The sequence below is a fragment of the Balaenoptera physalus genome (assembly GCF_965194825.1).
Source record: "Balaenoptera physalus genome assembly, chromosome: 1".
NCBI lineage: Eukaryota > Metazoa > Chordata > Mammalia > Artiodactyla > Balaenopteridae > Balaenoptera > Balaenoptera physalus.
Genome location: NC_138882.1, coordinates 36,637,893 through 36,660,022, shown reverse-complemented (window position 1 = coordinate 36,660,022; position 22,130 = coordinate 36,637,893). Strand labels below are relative to the sequence as shown.

At 33.4% G+C, this 22,130-nt stretch overlaps 1 protein-coding gene across 19 annotated transcripts in view; it reads right to left on the bottom strand.

The window, feature by feature from the left end:
* Nucleotides 1-902: 902 nt before the first annotated feature.
* The window catches only part of CD55 (CD55 molecule (Cromer blood group)), a 56,676-nt gene continuing 35,448 nt past the window's right edge, over nucleotides 903-22,130 (bottom strand). For 2 of the 19 annotated variants that reach the window (XM_082434552.1, XM_082434543.1), the window contains exons 7-8: nucleotides 18,280-19,065; nucleotides 13,529-14,756 (exon numbers count right to left, since the gene is read on the bottom strand). In XM_082434552.1, coding sequence (XP_082290678.1) covers nucleotides 14,503-14,756; nucleotides 18,280-19,065 — 1,040 coding nt within the window. In that variant the 3' untranslated portion in view covers nucleotides 13,529-14,502. The other 17 variants (XM_082434545.1, XR_014255934.1, XM_082434551.1 and 14 more) reach the window with 17 other exon arrangements.

The following is a 22,130-nucleotide window of genomic DNA, read 5'->3' as shown; positions in this document are numbered from 1 at the left end:
GAAGAATCTGAATAAGATGTATTAGATTGTATGTTAATATCTTGGTTGTGATATTGTACAATAGTTCTGCAATATGTGACCATTGGAGGAAAATGGGTAAAGGGAACAGGGGATCTCTCTGGGTTATTTCTTCAAAAAACTTGTCAATCTACAATGATCTCAAAATAAAAACTTTAATTTAAAAAAATAGAGTAACATATCAAATTTAGTATTTATCTAGAAGGACATTGGATATGCTGTAATGTAGTATGCAGAATTTGTTGTTGTTTCAATTTATCTAACAACTTTTATAAATTGTATTTTAAGGTGTTATACATGCTGTGAACTTCAACTAAAAAGTAAAAAAATAGTAAAAGTAAATGCATTTTAACTTTCCATAAAAAGAGTGTTCAGAAATTTAGAGAGAGAAACTCCTTCTTGCTGTTAGATCAAGGGAGGCTATCTTTTTTAAAAAATTGCAAATCACAAGTGTAACATATGTTAAAAAATGTAATGTTATAGGAAACAGCCAATGGAAATCAACAGACAGGAATTCACTATGGGTGAAATTTTTTAAAATAAAGAACTATGATAAAAACACCAAAATAAGTATTTTGGGAAATTAATGAAGTATAAACATGCATTAATAACTAAACTAAAATAGGGCAGGTATGAAGCACAGACTGTTAGATATAAAACAACTAGAAAACTTGGAAATGGATAATGGAATCATTTCAAATTGCAATCTCAATTAATTGTATTACCTCTATGGTGGACACAGTTTAAGAGAGAATCAGTGGATTGGAAGACCATACTTCATAGCAAAGAAGAAACAGATTAATATAAAATAGTTAAGACTTGTGGAACATTGGATTAGCCACATTTCAGTGCAGAAAACAGAAATCCCTTTGTTTCTTAAAAAAAAAAAAAAAAAAAAGCTGGGAAGGCTAGAAGTCAGAGAACCATTTTTGGACTATTGACTTCAAAGCCACATCACTGAAGTCATGAGCTGGAGCTCAGGAAGCTGCTGCTATACCACTATCTTTCACAACAGAGTTTTATTCCCATGAAGTTTGTGACTAGATAAGGAAAGTGGAAAATGGCCACCACAAACATTTACCTCTGTCCGCTCTTAGCTTTCTAGAAGTAGAAGCAGCAGGAATTTGGCCTATGCCTTCATTCTGACCCCCAAATACTGCTTTTACATGGTAGATGTCATTTGCCTCCAGACTCCCAGCTTCGGTGGAAACTGAGAAATACAGTTCTTAGTTTTCTGACCTGTTTTTAAGAATAACACTTTGAAAGAGGGTTAAGAGAGGAAATGTATATTTCTAATATAGATTTAGGATCAGTTTCTTAAAATCCCTGCTGGAATTATAGATTGATGTGTGAAGAACTGACATCTTATAATTGTGTCTCCCAATTCATGAAAATGATATATCATTTGTTCAGACCTATAATTTCTCTCAGCAAAGTGTTATAGTGTTCTCTGTAGAGTTCTTTCATATGTTTTGTAAAATGTATTTCTAAATATTTCATGTTTGGGATGCTAATGGAAATGGATTATTTTTAAATTTTCTTTTTCTAATTGTTCATTACTTGTACATAAAATTATAATTGTTTGTATACTAACATTGTATCCTGTGACCTTACTAAATTCATTTATTAGTTCTAGTATTTTCTATGTAATCATATCATTTGCCAATAAAGACAACTTTACTTCTACCTTTCCAATTCATTGACTTTCATTTCTTTTCCTTGCCTTATGGTACTAGTTAAAACCTCCAGTAAAATATTAAATAGAAGTAGTAGCGCAGATATCCATTCTTTGTTCCTTTTCTTAGGTAGAAAGCATTGAGTCTTTCACTGTTTAGTACAATGAAAGTTGTCGGTTTGTTAAAGATGTCCTTAATTAGATTAAGAAATTTCCCTTTTCTTAGCTTGCTGAGAGATTTTATCATGAATTGGTGTTGCACTTTATCAAACTTCTTCTGCATCTATTGAAATGATCATATGGTTTTTTCTTTATTTTATTAATATGGTGAATTACACTGGTTGATTTTTGGATGTTAAATCAACCTTTTACTCCTGGGATAAACTCGATTTGATCATGATGCACCATATTCTTTTATATATTGTTGGGTTTGTTTTGCTAAAATTTTGTTAAGGATATTTGTGTCTATTTTCATGAGGGATATTGGTGCATAGTTCTTTTTTCTGATGTCTTTGGCCTCATAAAATGAGTTTGGGAGTATTCTCTCTCCCTCTATTTTCTGAAAGAGTTTGTGTAGGATTGGTATAATTTCTTCCTTAAATGTTAGAATTTACCAGTGAAGCCATCTGGGCATAAGATTTTCTTTTTGGAAAGATTTTAAATGAAAACTCAAGTTTCCTGAATTAATATAGGGCTATTCAAGTTTTGTATTCTTATTGGGTCAGGCTTTATAATTTGTGTCTTTCAACTAATTTGTTCATTTCATCCATTTTTTTTGTTGAATTTATTGGTATAAAGTTGAATTTATTGGTATTATCTTATTTTTCTTTTAATGACCACGCTCTGTAGTGAGTGATGTATTCTATTACATTATGATACTGGTACTTTTTGTCTTCTGCTTTTACTCTTTATCAGCCAAAATGGAATTTTATCAGTTATATTGATTTGTTTTAAAGACCTAACTTTTGATTTCATTTTTTTCCTATTATTTTTCTGCTTTCTGTCTCAAAGATTATTGCACTTATCTTTATCATCTCCTTTTTTTTTTGGACTTGATTTTCGTGACCTTAACACTTTGGAAGTATACAGGCTAGCTATTTTGCAGAATGGCCCTCAAACTGTTTTTTCTGATGTTTTCTTATAACTTGATCTAGATTATATATTTTTAGCAGGAATACCACACCCAAATGATGCTGAGTTCTTCTCAAGGTGTTCTATCAGGATCAACTTCATGTTATTTGTCCCATTATTGGTAATGTTACTTTTGATCAGTTGACTAATGTAGTGTCTGTAAGATTTCTCTTTCAATCTAGGCATTTACCCACAACCACTGTACTGAGAGAATTTTGGACAAGGCCACCAATAGCCTCCATATTATAAACCTGAAAGTTGAATATTCGTCTTCATCTTTCTTTCTTGGGTTCCCTGACACATGTTCTCCTATTGACGACTCCCAAATATATCAAGCCTGGACACCTTCTCTGAGCTCCAGACTTGTATTTTTGACTATTTATACAACATGTCCACTTTGATGTCTGAAAGGTATCTCAAACTTACCATGTCTAAAAACAAAAAAACAAACTGATCTTTCTGTTACAAAGTCTTCCCCTGCTCTGTAAGTGGCAACCTCTTCCTTCTTGTTGCTCAGGCTAAAAATCTTGGTGTCATCCTTGACTCCTTTCTTTTTAACTGCACACCTAATGCTTTAGCAAATCCTGCTAAACTTAACTTCAAAATATGCAACTTCAAAAGATGCATTCCCATCATTCATCTCTGGGTCCTTACCTCCCCACCCCAGAAACCCTCAGGATGCTTGGCTTGGAGACTTTGAGATTGTGAGCAACATCTGTCTTCTTTGTTGTTTACAGGAATCTTCTCTCTTCCTGGTTCTGCTTCTACCTCCCTCTCCACAGCTTAGTCTATGATGAAAGCATAGGATTTCAGAGAAAAAACATAAAACAAGGAAGAGAGCCGTCTTTAAACTTCTTTAAGTTTTCTGCTTCCATTTTGTCATGAGGTTACCATGGCAAGGAAGACCAAAATTTGGCTAGCTGCTTGGAATTGGGAGAGGAAAAACTACAGGGAAAAATTTTTAACATTTTAGTAAATTAATTACCCTACCGGAGTAAAAGAACAATTACTCTTTTTAAAGAGTGTATAGGAGACCTGAGATGCAAGTAGTGACAAGGGGAAGCCAGGAAAACACCACCACCACCTCTCAACACTGAGGCATCTGAAGCCTGAAAATGAACCAGCCACCACTGGAATGGGCTGCAAAGGAAGCATCAACTTTAGGGAAGAGGCTGTTTTTAATTTAGGCAAGGGGGTGGAGGGAATACTCAAGGTGGGTGGGTGGAAAATGAGGCATTTCCACTTTGGGCATTAACCAAAAAACAGTCTCAGGGTGTGATAAGACAAAAACTACTAATGTTCAAGTGTTCCAAGAAATTTGATAGTAATTGTGGGTTAACAATTATAAAATGCAAATTTCTGTGGTGAGCAAGTATAATTTCTTACAACACATAATTATCAGTCTCTAGAGTAAAGGCAATACAATCTTGGCAATTAAAGTATAATATTTAGGGGACTTCCCTGGTGATCAAGACTCCACGCTCCCAGTTCAGGGGGCCTAGGTTCAATCCCTGGTCAGGGAACCAGATCCTGAATGCTGCAACTAAGATCCTGCATGCCGCAACTAAAAGATCCTGCATGCAGCAACTAAAGATCCCATGCAAGGCAATGAAGATTCCGCATGCTGCAACTAAGACCCAGAACAGCCAAATAAATAAATTTTTTTTAAATAAAGTATAATATTATAGGAGAGCTTACCTTGGGAAAATATAGAACTATTCATAACAGGATACAAATAATAAGTCCTACAAGAAAATCCCACTACCCCTAACGTACCTGTTCCTATTATTATTTTCTTCAAGGTAACTTGTTGTTAGATATTTTTCCAGCTTTTACCCTTATCTAAGTAATAAGATACAAAGGCTAACTCAATGTATTTTATTGTCAAAGTTCAATGTTTCCCAATATCTAAAATTCTTGCTACCATAAATTTTGACCATTGATTCCAACTTTTAATTTAATCACAGCAGAATAAACTATTTGGAATTTATAATTTTACTTTTACACTAAACACATGACATACCATAGTCCTCTCTCCAAGCCTTTCCTACTTTGAGCTTGCTGCACTATTTGCAGTCCCCAATCCTGCCATGTGAATCTCATCTACTTGTCCTTTGTCAATTTTCATCCTGTCCTGAATGGCTCTCAGCCCACCACTCAACCACTTAGCAAAGACAACTTAGGCACTCTGTATATTCTGTAAAAGTGTAACACTTACAACTCTACATTCTTTCTCTCAATAGGTGTTATCATTTTGGTCTTATAAGCAACGTGTGGGTAGATACTGTGTGGTAGTCATTTGGTAGCTTCAGCACCTAGCACTATAACCCGCACATAGTGGGCTCTCATGTATTTTTCTTAGTAACTGAATCAGTGTTATCCTTGCTACTACCCCAGGAAGCAGCAGATTGTCACAGAGTAAGCAGAGTAGGCCCTCCTAATTAACAAACGAATGAATTAATAGATGGATGTGCGCCTATTTGCAGAACTCTTAAGGAAGTTAAAAGAATTTCCTAAAATTAGAAACTATTAGGAAATTACCATTAATCTTGTTAGTTGTGATGATAGTGGTTAGGTAGGAAAAAAAGTCTATTGTTAGAAATACATATTTAAGTATTTATAGTGAAATGCCATGATGCTAATGGAATTTATTTTAAAATACTTTAACAACAAAGTAGATGAAGCAATATGACAAAATAATTATTGTTAAATTTAGTTATGTATATATTCTAGTCTATTCCAACACAACATGTAATTGGCAAGATGACAAGAGCATATTAAGTATCTAGAAATTGATGTGATTGCCGTTTGGTAAGTCAATAACAAGTGATACATTAAAAGTAACTGAAAATGATTCACACTAGGATAACCAAAGGGCAGCATTCTAAACTACTTATGAAAGGCAGGAAGGGACTCTCTTATTTATAAGTAAATTATTTACATTTAAGAAAATAAATGTCAAATACCACCTGAGACAAAAATGTGATCAATTATTTCTATTTAGGGAAAACAAATTTTTCTTTACGTATCTTCTTGAACTTTTTTGGTATACATGTAAAATCTAAATAAATATAAATTAAGTTTAATATTACAAAAGAATAAGATTTACAATTTGAATATGAACATCTCACTTCAGAAATATAGAATCTTTTCTTATATTAATATTATAATATATCTGGAGACCTTTAAAGACATTAAGTCAATAAAGACACCTTTCACCCTTTCACGGGGCTGTTTTTTTTTTTTTTTAATTGTCTTAAGAACAAAATTATAGCTGATCTATCTGACAAGTAAGGAGCTAATTCACTATCTGTGCTTGTATGACAAAGGAAGAATTATTCCTTCATTCTGTATTCCTCCTTTGTCACCAAATAACCCAAGAAACTCAACATTCTTGGGTGATTGGCATGCTTTTCCTTTAAAAAATTTTGCCAACTGATTCAGACTCATTTTAATGGAAAAAGAAAAGATGAAAATGCCTTTTTGTCAGGAAGGATTATTTTATAATGTTTCATCACTCTTGGGCAATTTTCCTTAGAAGAGAGTGGTTTATTTGTTTTCAATATCCAATTAATGTTTTTAATTTGTTGTGTCCTTTGTAAGTAAAAATAACATTACACATTTGGTGAAAAAAAATTCACTTTTTTCCTTTTCTTCTTGCTCACATTCTAAGTATCAACAAATCTCTCCACTTTCCCACACTTTTATGAAAGTAATCACTCTCAATCTTGTGAGTTCTTCTATTTTCAAGAGTCTTAGGAGTGCTGAGAACGTGATTCCAGGACAGATTCGTTTTTCCTTGCTTCGTGGACATTCTTATGCATCTTAAAGACAAGATAACATGCAAAACGAAGAACACTACCACATATACTGTGTCCACTCCACCAGAAAGTTCTACAAAACTAGAAAAATTCTGTGTACTCATGTGCACTTTCTTCTCAACTCTTCTTTGGCTCAGTTAGCCAATGGTTATTAGCATCATAAGCAAAACTGTCAATGTCATACATATATGTCCTGAAAGTTAAAAAAAAGTTTAAATCAAAATAATTGTATTTACTGGTGATAAACATTAATTTTTTTAGTTACTATGTGATAAACCATGAAAAAGAATTAGTTGGTTAATTTGGGGTGCAAAACAAATGCAAAATTCGTAAGTTATAGAGTATGGACAACCTTGGCCAGCACAGTATAGAGTTCGGTAGCTATAGCAATACCAACTAAAACATGACACTTAAGTTTTTAGTTTCTTGAGATTAAGTGGCCAAGCTGGATTCAACTAAGATACTTTCAGATTAAAAGTCAGTGAAAACTCCCTGGAATAGAAGAAAGTTTAATCAAAAGAAGACACCTAGAAGGTTTCACGGGTACATACATATTAAGTTAGTTTTGTGTGATAATTTTGCCTAACAACGTAAAACAGATAAGATCTGTAAACTTGACTTAGAAAAGACAGGTTAAAATAGATTTAATATTTCTTAAACACTGGAAACTTTAAAAGTCACCAAGCAAGACGGAGAAGCAAATACAATATGGGCCAATCATCTCATGATGCAAGTAGTCACAATGAAGGCATTCCTATTTGTAAGCCCTAATGTATCAACCTTTTGTTTTTTCCAGATATTTGTAGCATTGTGAACATCCAATCATTTCAATAAACTGAGTACAAAGCACAGGATGAGATGAGTATACTGCTGAAGAGTGGAAGACTGAAGACATGTCATATTAATGAAAGATTCAATGTGTTAGTCACTCGTTCAACAAAGAAAAACAATTCTGACAATAACAAAGGTTTAAGCCTCTATTGTCCTTTAATAGTCACAGATAGATATCAAGCTAATTGTGTTAATGGACATTTTCCAAGATACAGAAATTGATTTTATTGAACCATATACCTGTTGTAAATCACTAGAAGGTCTTTCTTCCATAGCATCACCAGTCACAGTTAAATTATGAAACTTAACATTAAGTGCTTTGTTGTTCTCATGTGTGTAGTAAGAGCTGAATAGTAGAGAAGGAAAATACTGATTGAATTATAAAAGTTTAAGTTCACTCAAAAAGCAGTATCAGCATTTGCTTACAATCACATTCTTTTCATAAACTAAAATTTACCATATATATCCAACACTTCTAAAAGACGTAAATAAATCCTTTGATAGGCAAACACAAAGGATCACCAGGTGAAGGTACATTACACCTTCACATGCATTAACTTTTTCTCCTGTCTCATTAAGATCAAATTTTAATTAAATCAGTATGAAATTGAGAGAATAACCAGGAATGTATAAAGTTAGCTCTTACCCTCAACATCTTATACTTCCAAAATAAGGCAAGTGGAGTGTTTTTAAGTGCACATTAAAAAAGGCAAATTCTTTCTTAGAGGTTTGCATGAATTTCCTCTGATTCAGAAATAGATTAGGTTTACTGCAAAACCCCAATAAAATATAAAACAAATATTCCTTCTTTCTACATTTCAGCACTTTTCATTCTATTAAAAATATGATGGTCTATTATTTTACCAAAGTATCTAAAGAAACTAATGATAGCCAAGAGAGAGCCAAGAGGGAGCCAACTCATCACATTCCACCCCCCTCATCTACCAAGCCCCAGAGCAATGGTTTTAGAAGTAAATTAATAATGCTCCAATTCAAAAGGAGAGCTGGACCAAATGTAAGGAAGTAGAGAAGATTGGTGGTTTATTCTTTTTTCCAGAGTAGTTTTGCTGAGACTTCTGTACCAACTTAACTCACTTTATATGACTTAGAATTCTGTTCATTTATGCTGGGCTCTAAACCACATTCTTTAAAAGTTTCTGAAAAATCTGAAGAGAAAGTTATATTTTACTTCATTTGCTCTTATAGCATCTAGAATATTTTATTGGCAGTAAACAAATATCTGTAAAAGCTATTAAAAAAAAAAAACAACCCAGGACCTAATGGTCAAATATTTTTAGTAAAAGACTGAACCATTTAGTGATTTAAAGAACGTTTACATACTTTAGGTTATAATAGGCTTAAATAATATTGTTAATTTAAAGAGAAGGGAAAGAGCCATGGAGGGTAAATAGTAGATACCTCACATCATCCAAAGAATTTAAATAGGCAATTTAGTGACAGCATTAAAATATAGTTGTTCTTAATTAAGTAATGAAAAAATAGGTATTAGGGCACTTCAGAAAGAATTCAAGTTTATATGAACTCCAGAATTAGTTTTCTGAGCAACAAAATCTACAAAACAGAAGAGACTCAATTTAAATAATACTCTGTCTACAGGATACATCAGAGCCAACCATGACTTTATACTTAAGACATGTAAATTCAATGCAGATCAGATGTTTCAAATACTGATTTTTTTTTCTGTGTGTTGTTGTTTTATCACCTGAGTGCTTACCATGTGCCAAGTAAGGTTCTAACCTCTTTACAGATGGCAATTCATTTGATCCCATGAAATAGATACTACAATCCCATGAAGTAGGTACTATATTTCCCCCATTTTTACAAACGAGAAAATTGAGGCATAGAGAGGTTAAGCTGCTCACAGTCACATGGCATTTAAATAGTAGACCCGGAATTGGAATGAAGCAGTCAGGTTCCAGAGCCTGCCCTCTTAACCACTGGGCTGATTTTGGCTAGACTGGCATCTGTTAATAAATGCAATTTATTAATAGGCCTAGTCACAGGCAATTTAACAATATGTTAGAGTTTCTCTTTCTAAATTTTTTCACTTCTGTACAACACACAGGTACTCTCATAAATTGTACTGAGTAGAGAAAAAGGTGAGTTGATTAATAGATTGCAATCAGACTTTGGCTTTCAAATCAATGTCCTCGTATATAATGAGAAATCTAAAAATTTTTTAAGACAAAAAGTCTGTTCATCCAGGATAGTAATCATAGACAAAAGGAATAAAGAGACAGCATATCAAAAAAATGCAATTAAGCTAAGAAAGTTATCTACTGGTATAGTGTCAAGTTTTACTGGAAAGAAGCTAAGAATAAATTTTTTAAAATCATCAGAATTTCTGCTCACCCTGATTTTCCACTGCCCCAGAAAATTTTGACTAGAATTATGGTACCAATTATTATAGTACCAGCAACACATCCTTGAGGGGGAAAGAATTTGATAAGACAGTTAATATAGAAACATGAACAATTATATATACAGTAGTTCACAGTGACAAACATATTGATTATGAGGCAAGTTAAAGAAAAAATAGGAGACATGAATTATATTTTGCTTGCTTGCTTATGTCACAAGTCTGACAGTAAAAACTGCATGTTATTTATCCTGTTTTCTTTCAAGGAAAGATGAAATATTTAGAATGAATTATCACAATGCTCAAATAAAATTTGACAGGTTTGAGAGAATTCTAAAGTGTTTCAATCCCACCATGCTTAATTTTAAATGATGTGATCATTGATTTAAATATGATGACTGTATTATATAATTTCAGCACTAGAAGGCATCTTGGAGTTCACGCTCATTTTGTAGATAATTAAATTGAGCCTCAGAAAGGTGAAGCGTCCATATGTGGTTAATGGGAAGGCCATTTACTTAGTTCATAAAGGTAACAGAGATGTAGGTATTTCTCCATCATAGGAAAGGTATCATCATCTGAGCACCGAGAGTAAAACATACTTTGCCTATCGAAATGCTTTTCAGTGTTTAGTCTGTTGCAGATAAAATTTCTTTTAGGAAAACTAATATTTACTTTCAAGATTAAATGCACTATTTTGAGTTGAGCAACAGAAAATAATTGGTTAAATAAGTTGAATAACAGCAAAAAACTTTTATACCTTGACTTTTACACATAAACATTCTTCTTAAAACCACCCATTGCCCTTTCCCCTCACCACCTTGGGTCTCCCTTTACCTCCCCACTCCACCCTCCAAATCCTTGAACTCTACTCTTTTGATCCGTACTACAAAGAAAATTATAGATGACACTTGAAAAGCAACTGAAGGTAATATGACTAACAAGTGTATCTGGTTCCGAATCAGCAAAATACTACAGATGTCGCACAACTGAATGGCCATGTCGATACATAATTTTAAAAACAGCTGTTTCCACCACAGGTTTTACACTATTTTACCTAATCAATTTCTTTATTTGATCCCTTAGCACCATAGCATTAGTTTGAAAAGACTGTACTCATAAAATAAATCACGGCTCCTCAAAAATTTGGGGTTTCTTTTCCTTTCACCACTTCCCATTAATCCTACCATTTTCAAATGATGCAGAAAAATCCCATTTTCAGTTTGAATGATAAATGAAAATAGAAAATTTTAAAGTGATCCAGAATGTCTGGATGACATAAGTTAGGAATATTCTTAGAACACTTATCAGTCCATATAAGTGATTCAGGAAGAAAGAGTGTGGAGGTTGATGTTTTAACAGAAAACCAGTGCAAACTACAGAAATTGAGAAATATAATTCTAAATAAATGATTCTGCAATAATTAATAATTAATGAGAGTATTATTTTGCAAATTAGAAACAAAGAAAACTTTAAAGTATAAAGGCAGTGACCTTAACATTCACCCAAAGGTGAATCAGTGTTAATTTAAGATTGGCACAACTTGAGCTACATGAAACTATAAAATATATATAAAATTATAAATGAAATTATGATTATGATTCCAATGTCTTTAATTATTCATTGAAGAGATCATAGGTAGGAAAATTACATAATTTTAGAAAATGCAAAAGGAGTGAAAGGAGCAGTTTAGTAATGTTCCCCATTATGTAGAATCATATTTACCTAGTACTTAAAACACTGCAAGGCAGTTTGTCACCTATTATCTCATTATCTCCAATAACTGGCATGGTACTTGTAAATAGTAAAGAGTGTTCAGTAAATATTTATTTAATTGCATTGCATGATATTCTTTTCGCAGATTAGAAAACTGAGACTGAAAATGAATAAGACAAACAGTTTATCACCAGAGAAAACTTATTTCTAACCTAACCCCTGGTTCACGGCATGATTTTAACTGTTCACAATATTCTCAAAAATACCTGAGATTACTCAAACAAAATTTGTATTAGATGGGTATTACATTAATATATAGAGTATCATCTCCATTCCCGAACAACCCAAGTCAGAACCTAACTACAAGATCTGGTATTATCAAATGAGGCTTGTCTCCTTTTCTGAAGAAATGTGGATTCATCCAGTCATTTCGAAAGGTCTCACTTATACATCTCATAAAGTGGAAATACAGTCTATATACTATGAAAAACTAAGAAAGCTATGAATAGGTTTTGTTCTTCCTTATAATCCTATTTAACATAAAAATATATCAATAAGCATGTGATATTTAAAAGAAAGAGTATTTTAGATATTTCACTGAGCATTCTCTAATTTTTTCTTTAATATTCCTCCAATTGACCTATTATTTCTCACAAGGGATTTATGAATGTCACAGTATAGGATTTCAGCAATGGAGGGAAAAAAAGCAATACTTGTAAAGAATCAGGACTATCTTAATTGTCAAATTTGAGTTGTGCAGCTCTAGGAGAAGAATTTTTCTATCCTTTCAAGTACTTAGTGCTGAAGAAGCTAGTCATCTGCGTCTATTTAAGAGCCTAATAGCCGTGTGACCTTGAGCAAGTTAAGAATCTTGCAAAGCCACAGTTCTCTCAGCTAAAAAGTGGGACATAGCTACATTATAGGATTGTTGTGAGAAGTAAATGAAATAATACATAGGCATATTTCAGTACAGTCCTTGTCACACACCAAACACACAAATATTGCTCTAATAAAGGACTGTTCTTATTCTTTGGTGTGGCCAGAGAGAATGATAAAATTATCAGAAATCCATCTTAGGAAAATAGTGATAAAATAAAAATGAATTCTTAGAGCTAGGATTTATTCAATTTTTAGCACTATGCTAGTAGTTTTCACATCCGTTATCTCATTAAGCTTCCAAGACTTTAAATAGGAATCATTATCACCATCTCATAAATGAGAAAATTGGGAGTCAGAGAGATTAAGTAAATCACTTGGGTTGAATTATTACTAAATGAAAAAAAAAAAAATCCAAAAGAGGATTGAAACCAAGGTCTGACTGACTCCAAAGCACAAGTCTTTCTTTTATATGACACTGTTGACAAAAACAAAAACAAAACCCCCACAACTATATAGAGCATGTATTCTCAATGGGGTTGCTATCATCCCTAGAGGGGAAAAAAAATCTCACTTTTTTATGTATAAAGTACAGATGTGCATACAGTACATAAATAGATTTATATTACATCTGTAGTATTAATATTTCATAGGGATGATTAAGAAAAAATGCCTTAAAAGCTCCTTGAGGGGGAGAGGGTAATAATGAAAAAAATTTTTTTTGAAAAACACTGATACAGAGCCAGCAGAGAATAGCTTTAAAAATCAAAATGCAGGCTACACTGACATAGCAGATAAGAAAGTTCTGGGAAGAGCCGTCAGTCTCTACTTCTAGCAGAATTAAACAGGAAAAATATTAAATACTTGCAAAGTTCTAATATCATTTGTATCATTCATGTGCACTGCAGTGTAATCAATAAAAGCAATTTCCTTGCAATAGAGTTTATCTTTAAAATGAGAAAAGTGACCTCATTCACAGAATACATTTAAGAAGTAAAAATATCAATAATTTTCAGGTTTATATTTTACAAGTATAGGATCCTAAAGAAAAATATTGTCATATGTCTAAGAGGGAAGGAGTTCCTCTTTATTTTTGAGCACATGTTGGAATTAAACCTAACCCTAAGGGAAGGTTTCTGGGAAAACACACAGTATACACTTAAAGAATTTCAGAGAAAATAATAAGCACCTCAAACCTTCATTGAATGTCACTGAGCTTGTAAGAAAAAGCTCACCTATTAAATTTTTAAGCTCATCTATTAAAAATGTCATCAAATCATTAAATCATGAGATTTTCATTTAGAATACATTTATTTTTGTTTAAAATATAGAATGAACAAAGTGAATTCCAACTGTTGGAATCTTTCAAGATAAATCTTTTAGCTTAAAAGAGGTTCATTTAAAATATAAAAACTATAATAAATAACAATGAAAATAATAAAACAAGTACCTGCTTTCAGTTTTATAGTCCCTTGGCTAATTCATGCATGCATAAGATAGGAGACTTCAGCTTATTAACACATAGATCAAAAAATTCACTTTTTTATATTTTCCATTAGACATTACTTATCAATATATGCCTATTTATCTGTATTGCTTCTTAACAAACATTTCTTTTACCATCTTCTTTAGGAGTTTATTAATCTTCTTGTTAATGCATAACATCAAATAATTTATTTACGAACAAGAAAAGGACTAGACCAAATGCTAGAAAACCAAGGACTAGACCAAATGCTGCAACACAGGTATGTTTTTGGCCTCATGCCTATAGCAACAGAATACTTTTTAAAGATAACTTTAAACCATTGACAGGGAAGGGAAAATAAAGAGGATATAACCAAAGGTAAGACCCTTTGTTTTACTTGGGATAAGACAGACATCTAGAAATGGTCAAGGAGTAGTTTATGATTAATTATAAAATACTTGAGGATAGAAACTGTATTGATAACTCTCTCCTCTTGTGGTTCTTTAGCCACTAGAATGAGATGTATTGAGACAACAGGCACGCAATAATACTTGATCAATTGGCCAAATGATTTGAAGTTGTCCTAAAATTACCTTGGAACAAGAACATGGTGGGGAATACTTAGGAACATACCAAGTACCTGATGGTAGTACAAAACACATCGATAAAATGCATTTACCTGTTTTCTCTTTGGCACCCATAAACACTGTATTTTAATAGTATTCCTAAGACACTTAAAAGACAATATAATTTTCCAGGAACATAGATTACACGTCCGAAAGCGAGGACAAGTTCTGTTAACTGCCAGAGAGCCACACTTACCCGATGCAATGATGCTAGCAACTAAAGAAAAAAAAAGGGAAAGAATTACAAAAATAAAAATATTTTAAAGCATTGATTTGCTAGCAATTTAACAAATATATAAATTTATCAACAACTGTACTTGAAAGTTCAAAAGTAACTCAGATTTTCATAACTAAAAGAAATAATTTTAAATAAATTGATGAAAACAATTATATGTTATTAACTTAATCAAGTAACATATAAAGCAGTGCTATCTCTATTAAACAGAGTCAACACAATAAACATAAAATACGATAAAGAGTTATTGAATACTGAAACAAACACCATGTAAATTTGGTTGTATGACTTGATGGCAAGTCAAGGTTATTGTAAGGATTAATACTAACAAATGGAAGGTGCATGGTACATGACACTATGGAACACATTCAGTAAGTAGTAGCTACTATTATTTTTTCAATAAGAGCAAAAAAAGTAAATAATACTTAAAGGGTAAATTAATTGTATATGAGAGAAATTTGATCCCAAATATTTGTTTGCATTTTTATCATAATAATTGACTCAGGTTTAGGTTAAATTTGTTAAATTATCTTGTACTCTTGCAGAAAAAAATATTACAAAGTTAGCTCTATAACAAATTAATATAAAGTGAAACTTGTTTCTCTTTGCCTTGCCCTATTAAAAATTGGATGTATTCAACCTAAAACTTTTAGGCCCAGAGATGCCATAAAATTTTAAGAAGTCAGTAACCACGTATGTGTTAAAATTAATGAACTGAATCTAAGTATATCAATATAAGCCACAAAAGCAATGTTGAGTGCAAGAAGTCAAGTTAAGTAATGAAATATATGACATACTGTTTAAATTATAAAAAATATACAAAACAATAATATGTACTACTTATGGTGACGTACATGTAGCATAAGAACAAAAACAGAGAGGAAACTTGCACAATGAGGTATTACCTCACACCAGTCAGAATGGCCATCATCAAAAAATCTACAAACGATAAATGCTGGAGAGGGTGTGGAGAAAAGGGAACCCTTCTACACTGTTGGTGGGAATGTAAATTGGTACAGCCACTCTGGAGAACAGTATGGAGGTTCCTTAAAAAACTAAAAACAGAGTTACCATATGATCCAGCAATCTTGGGTATAGATCCAGAAAAGATGAAAACTCTAATTCGAAAAGATACATGCACCCCAATGTTCACTGCAGCACTATTTGCAGCCAAGACATGGAAGCAACCTAAAGGTCCATCAAAAGATGGATGGATAAAGAAGATGTGGTACATATATATAATGGAATATTACTCAGCCATAAAAAAGAATGAAATAATGCCATTTGCAGCAATATGGATGGACCTAGAGATTGTCATACTGAGTGAAGTAAATCAGACAGAGAAAGAGAACTATCACATGATATCACTTATATGTGGAATCTAAAAAAATGATACAAATGAACTTATTTACAAAACAGAAACAAACTCACAGATTTAGAACATAAAACTTATGGTTACCAAAGGGGAAAGGTTTGGGGGGAGGGATAAATTAGGAAGTTGAGATTAACATATACACACTACTATATATGAAATAGATAATCAACAAGGACCTACTGTATAGCACAGGGAACTCTACTCAGTACTCTATAATAACCTATATGGGAAAGGAATCTGAAAAAGAATAGATATATGTATGTATATAACTGAATCACTTTGCACCTGAAACTAACACAACACTGTAAATCAACTATACTCCAATATAAAATAAAAATTTAAAAAAAACAATAATATATACTACTTATGGTGACATACATGTAGCATAAGAATAAAAACACAGAGAGGAAGCTTGCAGTGATTGCCTTAGAGCAAGAGAAATGGGAGCAGGGAAATGTGCAAGGAAACTTTAACAGTAAGATCTGTAATGTTTAAGTTCCTAAAAATATTCAGGTAATGGCAAAATAGGCCTCAAGATAACCATTATTAAATGTATGAAATCATTATGAAAGTATGGTCATAATGTATAAAACACGATTCTAGAAAACACAACTATCTGATGCCACTGAAGAGTGATCAAAAGCAGGCAGGTTCTGTGACAAACCATAATGGAAAAGAATATGAAAAAGATATATATATGCATATATATATATATAACTGAGTCACTTTGCTGTACAGAAGAAATTAACACAACATTGTAAATCAACTATACTTCAATAAAAATTTTTTTAAGAAAGAAGGCAGGAATTGAAGTTCCCCTTTTAAAGAAGGGAACTCAATGGAGTGAGAGTTTGTGTATTTGTGGGTATTTGGCCTTTTACCTAAAGGAAAAAAGAAACATACAAAGGAAATTTCAACAATAATACCTGTAATGTTTTAAGTTCTTAAAGATTCTGGGTAATAGCCAAATGAACTTGAGCATGGCAATTATGAAATCTGGACAAAATATTAAAAAAACAACAATAACAATGATTTGAAGGCATGGAAGAGCAAAGTAACTCAGACAGAAACTAATCAAAGCTGAAGAGCTCAGGCAGGGAGTAAGCTGCAGGGAGTGAGATTTGCATGGATGCAGCAGGGGGAAACCCTAGGCCACTTGGTGCAGGGAGCAGAAAGCCACAGTCTCACTGGTTGGAGAAGTCAGAGAATAGAGTTCAGAATCGACAGGGAATCTGGAAAGTGAGGGGCTGCCGATGCTCTATTTCTTGACATATGTGGTGATTATACCAGTATTTGCTTTAGAAAAGTTATTAAGCCTTATGTGTATATTTTACACAGTTTTCTGTGTGTTGACATCAATGAAAAATTAAAATAATTCAAAAAATTATCTCTTGGCTCAGTCCTATTGAGATTTTCCAAAAAACTAAACAAACAAACAAACAAAAAGCACATATCTCTATTAGAGAACAAGAATGTCTATTAATATAGCTATACATTAAGCAAGTTATAAAACAAGAAGACATCCAGGTGGTCTGAAACAGCATTAATTAGTAAGAGGGGTTTCATTCACTCAACATGTTTTTCTGAAATCTACAGCATATTTTACTCTGCTTTCATGAAAACTGTCATTTAAAGAGTTAATATGAACTATTTCAAAGCACTCTTGTTTTTAATTACTTAGAAGACACTGTTAAGGTGCTTTACCAAATTAGCAACTCTAGGGAACCTGGAGAGTTCCTTTAGCATGCTTGAGGGATGGGTCTCTGTCAATGAATCAGACCCAGAAATAAACCTTAAGGATTATACTATTTGGTTCTTTGAGGGGTCTTGAGGAATTCAGTGACTCCCTAAAGCTAACATAAAAAACAGAATTTCTTCACTGACCTTAATTTAGCATTGCTTTTATGGAGCCACAACATTTTTCTATATTACTGCAAAATGTTTCTTTCTTAAAGGTGTGCCCTAGCACAATCCAAGTCTGCCTCTGAAGAAAGTCAGAACATCAGTATGAAGAAACTCTGCCTACAATAAACCAGAGACTATATAATCTTATAATCCCAATCAATTTGAAATTTCCACCATAGCACATAAAATCCATACTTGGAAACCTGAACAGAGTAGTCAACTGACCTGAAGGAGAGCTTCCTCCTCCTTTAGGTGGGCTTGTTGCATGAAAACGTGTTGTTGCCCTGGGAACAGCTGGACTCCTTGTTGCTGTAACATGAGCAGAGGTCAGTCTTTGTGTTGCATGGAGACTCTTGGTCACTGGGGTATGTACAGCAGTGGACTTTTGTGTTGCTCTAAGATTCTGTGTAAGTGAAGATTTTGCCATGGTGAATCTTTGGGTTGTTGGTGTGGCCTGTGATGCAGAAGCATTTGCCATGATGGGATTCTGAGCTGCTGTAGAGACAGTGTTTGATATGGGGGAATTTGGGGCTGTTGTGGCTGAATCATTTGCTGTGGAAGGTTTCTGAGGAGCTGATGAGACTTCTGTAGCTGGAACATTTACAGTGGTGGGTTTCTGAGAAACTAGTGGGGACTTTGTAGCTGAAGAATTTATTTTGATGAGTTTCTGAGGAGTTGGTGGGGCTTCTGTAGCTGAAACTTTTACAGTGGTGGGTTTCTGAGAAACTAGTGGGGACTTTGTAGCTGAAGAATTTATTTTGACGAGTTTCTGAGGAGTTGGTGGGGCTTCTGTAGCTGAAACATTTATGGTGGTGGGTTTCTGAGGAGTTGGTGGGGCTTCTGTAGCTGAAACATTTACAGTGGTGGGTTTCTGAGGAGTTGGTGGGGCTTCTGTACCTGAAACATTTACAGTGCTGGGTTTCTGAGGAGTTGGTGGGACCTTTGTAGCTGGAACATGTACTCTGGTGGGTTTCTGAATTGCTGGTGTGACTTTGTAAATTTGAAAAGTTTCTGTGGAGGAAAAATGTTATTTAAAAAATTAGCTAAATAATGCTGTCCAAGTTAAAATTTAGGAACCAATTGTTTGCTCTATGACTCTTCTCTTTCCCCACAAACAACTAAATATGATTTTTAGGAAACCAAGTATTCTCATGTATTTCCCAAAGAACTGAAAAGCTATATTGTCTTTGCTTTGAAATAAATTATACCTTTAGGCAACTAAAGTGAATTTACACCCAAGTAGTGTTGAGGTTCTTAAAACTGTTTTCTATGTGAAAAAGGAAACCAAAGTCAGAGTTGGCAGTGATCTCATTCTGTGACACAACCCAAATAAAGATACTTTTTCTCATAAATTGTCTTCTTTTCCTCATGCCAAGACCAAAGAACGGCAGGATGCTACCTTGAACCAACAAAGATAATCACAACATAGTTACTTTTTCCAAAGCTTTCAGGACATGTTAGTGACCTTGGGAACTTGTTTTGTTTCACTTCTTTTTTAAAGCAATAAATTCAATTAGAAAAAAATAACGCCCTTTTTCTCCTCTTGTGTTGGTTACCAACTTTACATAGGTTAGTTTAGTTCCTCTTTGGATTTTAGGTGAGATAATAAATATCTGAAGTGAAAATTCTGTGAAGATCCTATTCTGAGAGTCACAAATCTAACATTAAAATTTTAGATCTTCAGTGCTTGTTTGACTTTGGGTTGCTTATGCAATCTCCATCATAAGGCAGTAGTGAGCAGTGCCTAAGCCTGTTTGACCACATACTAGAGACTGTTGTCAACTTCTCTAAGCTTGTTTTCTCATCTGTAAAACGAGAATTGAAAACAATGTCTCTTAGTGCTTTTATCATTGCTTTAAGTTGCCAAAGTTTTGCTATGAGGTGCCTGGAAGTGGTTTTGGTTTTATTCTGCTTAGAGTCTTGAGAGCTTTTGGAATCTGTTGGTTGATGTATTTCATCAGTTTGGGAAAATTCTCAGTCATTATCTCTTAGAGTATTTCTTCTTTTTCCCTCCCTCTCTCTCTCTCTCCCCTCTTTTTTATCATATGTTAGAAGAGTTTAACATGTCTCAAATGTCTCTTAAATTTGATCTATATTTTACATTCATTTTTCTCTTTGTTCTCCAGTTTTAATTAACCTTTCTTTCAGTTCCCAATACTGTCTCCTGCTACATCCAAATCACTGTTAAACCTATCTATTGCGCTCTTAATTTTAGATATTATATTTTCCCATTGCAGAATGTCTATTTGACACTATTTTTATAGATTCCAATTCTCTGTTGAAGTTCTCTATTTATCTTTTCCATTAGCATCTTAAATATATTAATCACTTATTTTAAAGTCCTTGTCTGCTGACTCAATTATCCAGATCTTTTTTATTTGATTTTCATTTCTCCTAATTTGGTTATAATTTCTTGCTTCTTTCCATATCTAATAATTTTTTATTATATGCCATACAATTCAGATGATATGATCCACCAAAGGGAGGGTCTCCTTTTCTGATAGGCAGATTGGTTTGAAGTGATCACATCCTCAGCCTATGAGGGACTCAGCCTATGAGGGACTGATTCTGTAAGACTCAGTCTACTTCTGCTCTTGTCTCTGTTCCTTGGAAGTGGACCTTCTGGGTTTTTGATTTGACAGCCTGGTGGATCTTTGTTTCCTCAGCCCTGAGAGACTGCAGGAGAGCCAAGTCTGTCCTTCAGCAGTGCCCCAGTCCAGCAACGTAGCCTCTTTCCCCACACAGCTTCAAAATGAGCTTAAATGTCGTAAGGAGGACACTGGCTGTATGCTTGATACAAGCCTCTTCCTGTGATGGGTTTGTTGTCCAAATACCATAAGCTTGGGGTCTAGCTCCCCAGTCTCACCTGCACTCCCAGAAATCAGCAAATGGCTCTTGGGAAAAACTGGGTCAGCATTTGAGGACTTCCAATTTCCAGTGCATTATCCTAGCTCACCACAACTATTGAAAGCTTTGCTAGAGTCTCTCTTTCCTGGCAATGGTCTTTTATCTGGGTCAAGATGGATCCTCAGCCCAGATGGGCCTCAGAATGGTTTGCCTTCACTCCCTACCCCCAGGAATTTTAGTTCATTCAGCCCTAGTTGTTCCCCTGAGGGAACAACCTATGCCTTTAAAATATGATTTAAAAAAAAAAAATCTACCCAGGTTTTGTAGTTATTGTCATGGGAGCACTGGCCTGCCATGACTTCCTTGGGCATTACCATAGAGCTGTAAGCTCTAAATAACTGATGATTTAATAAAACAGGGGAAAGTAAACATGAAGTGGATCAAATGGCTAAATTTTAAAATATCAAAATTTACTCACAATTAAATGAATTCAATTAAATGAAATTTTCACCACTTATACTATCACATCTTCATATCATAATAACCATTTTCATTAATGGTGCAGAGAACAAGGATACAGTATTGGTGGGACAGTAAGTAAATTGGTACAGTTTCTTTGGAAACAATATTGTTAATGTTTCAAAAGTTTAGTTGCATATACCTTTGATATACAGTAATTACACTGCAAGGAATTTATTGTAAAAAATGTACTTGCACACATGTACAATGAACAGATATACAATAATATTTACTGTAGCACCTTTTGTAAAATAATTTTTTAAAAAACTAGAACAAAAACTAAATTCCCTTCAATAGGAGACTGGTTAAATAAATAATATATCCATACAATGAATATGATTTAAAAAAAGAAATATGTGTATGTATATTTATTTTCTAGAATAAAACACAAATATTTGTAAACAGTGGCTACTTCTGAGAGTAGGACTGGAGGAGACTTTTACTTCTCATTTTATACAATCATCGACATGGTTTTAATATTACTTCACTATATTTATGTATACCATTTATATGAAAAAACTATTATTAACAAGCAATAGTATTTAAAAATTCATGCTAATAGAATTCAAGTATAATTATAAAAGTAGTATTTGCTTGAATTATATTGGCATTCAAATATGACACTGCTTAAATAAATGCCACCTCCTGGTCCTGTGCAATGTTATAACCCAGCTTCATTGATCTTCTAAATATCTCTTCAAAAATATACT